A 6,188-nucleotide genomic window follows, 5' to 3' on the forward strand; every position below is an offset into this window, starting at 1 on the left:
TTAGTGACTGTCAGAGCTAAAACTCAATGTCCTGACTCCCTGGTCTGTTTTTTCCATAGCTCCATACTCTACTTCCTTGAATGAGAAAGACGGATAAGCCAGAGCACCGGTGTTTTTTTGTTTGGTTGTAAGCTCTCTTTTTCTTGCTTTCTGTGACACCTGACCTCCAATTTATTATTTTTTAAAGTCTATATTGTTCAGTTTCCTCCTACTACAAGAACACCTCTGGCCTGGATGGTGTGTGATCTATTCACCCTCACTTCACCAAATTATTTTAGAGCTCCATTACTGGATGTTCCCACGGTTCTAGCTATGAGCCCTGAAGTGCCACAGCCTTCCTCTGAGGAGATTTGTGTGTTCCAGACAAAGGGCTGGATCCTGTTACACCATCTTCCCAAGTACTCTGTGGCTCAGGCTTCTAAGGTAAGGAAAACATAAGGCTTAATGGGGCCACAGGGGACCAGCCATTCAAAGACAAGCCTGCTGCTTTCAAGAAACCTTACACAGGAAATGCTTCTAAAGTGTCTCTGAAGAAGGTGCATTGTTAATAAAAACAAAGCAAATCTGCCACAAAGAAAAATGTTTTTGAATCAGCTAATCCCTGACTAAGCAAACCTGTATAATAATAACAGCTAAAAGCTCACCAGCACTTACTGTGTGCCAGACATTTCATGTATTTTTAACACAACAGTCTTGTGTGGTAGATATTATTACTCTCATTTTACAACTTAGATTCAAAGAGGTTAACTAACTTGCCCATAGTCCTACAGCTAAAAATTTGCATAAATAGATTCAACCTTGTACAGACGTATTCCAAAGTCTGTATTTCTTCACCCATAAATCATTTCTCATGCTCTGGTGCTTTTTTCCTTTCTCCCACCACAGCATAGCTGTGCTTAACAACTTCTCAGATGGTGAGCCTCCCCACTTTAACCAAGGGCTCTCTGGGCTCTCACTTGCAGAGCTAACAGCCTCTTGTTTCCTGACAAAATGTGAGCCAAAACACATTCTCAAGTGTATATATAATTCAGCAATCATTCTCCCATAAATTTAGCATTGCCCCCCAAGAATCTGGGCCAGGCATGGAGATGATATAAAGACAAAGAAGTAACTAGTCAAGGGCATGGCAAGCCCAGGGACCTGTCAACGCTGCCTCCCTGCCAAGACTAAATATATAAATCCTGTTCAATAGTTTCTTCTCGCTTCTGCCTCTGCTAGACAGAATTCAAATATTTCATCCTCATCATTGCTCCTTTGATGGATGTATATAGCTGATGTGATCTTGTATAGCCTGGATCCACGTGCCTAAGATGGCGGCTAAAACTCAGGAAGCATTCAATAAACATTGCTTTGAATGAATAAATGAACTAATGAGCACTTGTTCTCTTCTGTAATAACAAATATCATATCAGACATTGTGTATATTAGGTTGTATGCTCAACTCTTAACATGCATAATCTTAGTATATACTTATGACAACCCTATAGGTACATACTATTATTCTCAGAAGGGATGAGGGAGCTCTCCTGGGTCTCTTTTATAACATTGTTAATTTCATTACCTCTTAAATGTCCCAACTACTATTGTACATTTGATACAGGGGCTTGGAAAGCTTTAGTAACTTGCTCATGTCACATAATAAGGAGTTATTCTACAATCAAATCCAGATCTGACTTCAGACCCAGGTTTGTTTGGTTTTTTTTAAGATTTTATTTATCTGTTTGACAGACAGAAATCACGAGTAGGCAGAGAGGCAGGCAGAAAGAGAGGAGGAAGCAGGCTCCCTGCTGAGCAGAGAGCCCCATGCAGCCGTCCATCCCAGGACCCTGAGATCATAAGCTGAAGGCAGAGGCTTTAACCCACTGAGCCACCCAGGCGCCCCCAGATCCAGTTTTCTTAACCACAGCACTCAATAGTGTCTCTTCTGTTTTTATTATCATTAATAATAATTGCAACTTCTGTGTATCTAGCTCTTACCATGTTCCAGGCACAATGCTAAATATTTTACATTATTAGATTCATTTAATTCCCAAAGCAACTCATTTATGCTCACTAATGTGTATTATTACCTCCATTTCCCAACACTGCGAACATGGTAAGTTACTAGGAATAATCATAATTCGCAAGTTTATGTGACAGTTCTAGAGACTATTGTGTAAATCATGGAGCACAGTGCCTGTGTATGTATACCCTGAAAACAAAATGCACATGTCCCATCCTAAAACCCTTTGGATGAATTTAATTCACTGAACCTTATTTTGTTTAATTACTAAACATTATTTGGAGAAACAATTAACTTACAAGGAAGGATTTTAAGCAGAAATAGCATACACCCAAATTCTGAACAAAATGCCTCAGATCTCTTTTAAGCTGAGCTAGCTGGAAGCAGTTCTACAGAATGAACATAGGTCAGTTTTCAAAAGGAATAAAAAGGGTCTCCCAGGTGGAGACAGCCTAGAAAGGCCAGAGGTGGCGAGGGTGCCTTCAAAGCATGGTTCCAACAGCAGTTGTATGCAGGAGTATATATTCCCAATCAAAAATCAGCACACAAAGGCTTAAGAAATGGGTTGTGATTTTTAATTACCATATGAGATACACACAATCTTACACGTAATTTTAAGTGTATACTAACTGATTTCTTAACATATAGAAACACCTCTGTAACCGCACCCAGATCAAGATATGGAATATTTTCAGCACTCCATAAGGTTCCGGTACCGAATGAATTCTAATCAACAAAGAAAATACATTTAAAATCAGGTCTCAACATCAGAAAGCAGGTAAGAAACTTCGAAGGCTGGCTTTTTGGAGGACAGGGGCGGTATTAGGTAAAAATAAGACAAACCCGACTTGCATCTTCTTTTAGTGGTGGGCGAAGAGTGCTTCGGTGAATTCACATTCATACCTGCGGCGATGCTCCCAATGACTCTCGATATAGTCGAGATTTAACCTTTTTAGCACGTGAGAAAATAGAAACTTGTTTAGGGTTTCTGAGAATAACAGACCCACCAGGCATAAGGGAGAGAAGGAACTGGATGTTTTGAATTTGCGCAGTCCACGTAGCCACGTGGCAGAGCGGAAGGCCTGGCATCGGGTTACCAAGCAGCGTCTCTCGCGCCCGCGCATTGGCCGGCGGTCAGGGCTGCAAGTATAAAGGCTCAGGCCGGCTGTCCTTGAACAGCGGTGCTGAATCCGGCCGCGCGCGCTTTGAACTTTGCGGAGGTGACGCGCCTCGCTGGCTGAGTGCCTCAGGCAGAACCGTGCAGACACCCATCTGACACCGGACCCCAGGTACGGGAGGAGGAACCCACCTTGTTTAACTCTCCTGGGAGCAAGCCGTGAGTCCTAGAGGGGATAATAATTATTATTCTAATTCTCGCCAAGGACTAGCGTGCAATAATCCAAGGATTCGGGAAACGATTGCACAAGCAAAGCTCTTCTTGGCACTGAGGACGGCACGACCAAAGTGAGAGGCCAACATTTTGAGAGCCTCCTCCTTGGACTAGCGGAGGATCGAGATTAAATCAACAAGCCCCGAAGTGTACAGGACTGCTAGAGACAAGAGAAGAACGATTATTCATCAGTCACTGAGACATAGCTCGCAATAGCAGCGAGAAGGGCAGCTGGAATAGTCCCAGGGGAGGAAGAAGAAAGCACCCCTAAAGTAGGAGAAAAGACACGGGAATTGCGGCGCCTTGCAGAGCTCCCTGCGACGACTGGTGTAACATTGTGAAGTGCAGGCTGACCAGCACCCGCAGTGTCCTTGCATCCGGCATCCGCCACCTTATGTGGTGCCTGGAGAGGCTCCGCTTGGGTCCCGAGCGCCTCCTGAAGGGCAGAAACGGGATTCTTCGGACCCGCGGCCACCAAGTCCCGGCCCTCACGCCCGCCGCGTGGGAAAACGTGCTCACCCCGGACCGCATTCCTGAGTTCTGCATCCCCCCGCGACTTGTGCCGGGCACCGCCCTGGCTGCGCTTCGGGTTTCCTGGATCCAAGCGGTAGAAATCGACGACGGCGCCGGGCACACGGACTGGGACCCGCGCTCGCAGGCCGCGCTCTCGCTGCGGCACCTGCCGCGCGCGCGCACCGCCTACGGCTTCTGCGCGCTGCTCGAGAGCCCGCACACCCGCCGCAAGGAGTCACTCTTCCTCGGGGGCGCCGGCGCCGCCCCGCTCCTGCTCCCGGGCGCAGCGCTCCCCGACCCCGCGCTCCCCGCCGGCCCCCGGCAGACCCCGGACGTGCCCGCGCCGCCGCCCCGCGCCCACCGCCTCCTGCGCGCCCCCGAAGGACTGCTGAGCCGCGCGCTGCGGGCGCGGAGGGGCCGTGGCCTGGCGCGCGCCCGCTCCGTGTCCAGCAGGGACGACGACGACGACGAGCGCGGCGCCGGCTCCCGGGCCCCGGCCCGGGCCCCCTCCGCGTCCCCGCCGTCGCCTCCATCGCCTGGCCCCGACCCGCGGCCCGAGCGCCTGGAGGCCGAGGGCACCGTGGCCCTGGGCCGCGACGGGGGCGCCCTGCGCCTGGCCGCCGAGTACAGCCGGGCCAGCGGGCGGCTCCGCGTGCGGCTGCTCGGTGCCGAGGGCCTGCCCGCAGGGACCGCCGAGCCCCGCGCCGTGGGCTGCCGCGTCAGCTTCGTCCTGCGCTCTCCAGGCAAGACGCGTCCGCAGCGCAGCGCCGTGGTGCGGCCGAGCCGCAAGGCCACCTTCGACCAGGACGTGTGCCTGGACGGGCTGTCGGAGGAGCAGGTGCGCCGCCTGGCCGTGCGCGTCCAGGCGGAGAAGCGGGGCCGCGGCCGCGAGCGGGGCCGCCGGCTGGGCCAGGGCGAGCTGCTGCTGGGCTCCCTGCTGCTCCCCTGAGGGCGCTCGGGCCTCGGGCCCTCCCCTTGGGGCGCTCTCCGCGCGCTGGGACCTCGGACCCTTACAGCCGCTTCGGACAAAATAAATGCTATTTATTTTTATATTCAGGCCTTTGTTCAGTCCAATATTAGCACATACATTGCTAGATTATCACAATAAAGGACGTGGTATTTTGTGTAATACCCTCAAAATTCATTTCAGTAAATGGTATGGTGTTCTGCAGGAGTGGTTCCCAATGTAGACAGATAATTGCACTTCATCTTCCCCAGTATAGATAGACAATTGCGACTTCATGCTCCCCACTGCTCTGTTGGGAGACTCTGGATCACAGGAAGTGTTAAAACTAGAGGGTGTGCTGGTGATCTCTTTGCCCCAACCTCTCAACTGAAGTTTGTTCATTCCACAACATCCATTGATCGCAACATCATCTTAGAGCGTGTGTTATCTTTGAAACATCATTTAAGACCCCAGGTGAGAAAATGAGGCCAAGAAAGATGAAGTAACTTGTTCAAGTCAACAGTGAATTATTAATAGGAACTCAGACCTGATGCTTTTAGCTACATCTTTCTGAGAAAGCACTGGAAAAATGGAAACCACTTTAATATTCTTGGCTAAAATAATGTTTTACAAGTACTAACTTGTTTAATTTTTAAACAAACCTAAAAGACAGGCATAGTTGTCCTCATTTTAGGGAAGAGGATATTGAGGTACAGAATATAGAACAGAGTCAGGATTTGCACGGAGGCAATCAGTATTTTACTCGTTACTTTCTAGAAATAATACCAAGCATCTGAAGGGTTTATCTTTGGGGGACTGTAACTTACATCTGAAACTGTTGATTCTAAGTTGAGGGTCTCCTCATATTCTCCCACCCTAGTGGAAAAGCAATTTGGTTCAAATGAGTAATTTATTATCTCATGCTAATGTCTAAGGTTCTGTTCAAGAAGATGCTAACTAGAGTCAGAGTCATAGAAAAAAGGGTGGTAGCCTAACTGGCCCCAGCTGAGCTAATCTGCCAGGGCAGGGAGTCTAGAACATAACTATAATACTGTTCTACCTCTGGCTTCTGACAATGATAATAAGTGTATTGTGTTTTAATCGATGATTTTCCTTTCTTGGCCACACTCACTGCCAAACAAGCGTATTTCTTGCTTTCTTATGCATATTGGAGGAAAATGTGTCCTTAAATGAGGGTTCAAAATATTTGAATATGTAGTGTGGTGTGGTGTTAAATATGACTACATTAGCAGCCTGGATTCAGAAACCATTTCTGCTTTCACTAAACTGTTAGAGTTTTATCCACTGGTGCTCATGAAGAAATGCTGTTTAGACCA

The 6,188-nt window shown here is 48.4% G+C and overlaps 1 protein-coding gene across 1 annotated transcript; it reads left to right on the plus strand.

The window, feature by feature from the left end:
• The first annotated feature begins 3,128 nt into the window (after nucleotides 1-3,128).
• C2CD4A (C2 calcium dependent domain containing 4A) lies at nucleotides 3,129-4,965 on the plus strand. The gene has a single exon (XM_032342740.1). It carries the CDS (start codon nucleotides 3,787-3,789, stop codon nucleotides 4,852-4,854), a length of 1,068 nt encoding a protein of 355 aa, XP_032198631.1. The 5' UTR covers nucleotides 3,129-3,786; the 3' UTR covers nucleotides 4,855-4,965.
• Nucleotides 4,966-6,188: the final 1,223 nt, after the last annotated feature.

Source organism: Mustela erminea, chromosome 5 (genome assembly GCF_009829155.1).
Source record: "Mustela erminea isolate mMusErm1 chromosome 5, mMusErm1.Pri, whole genome shotgun sequence".
In the NCBI taxonomy this organism is placed as follows: domain Eukaryota; kingdom Metazoa; phylum Chordata; class Mammalia; order Carnivora; family Mustelidae; genus Mustela; species Mustela erminea.

Coding starts and splice junctions, on each gene's coding strand:
- C2CD4A (XM_032342740.1), top strand. CDS start 3,787: ATGTGGTGCCTGGAGAGGCTCCGCTTGGGTCCCGAGCGCCTCCTGAAG.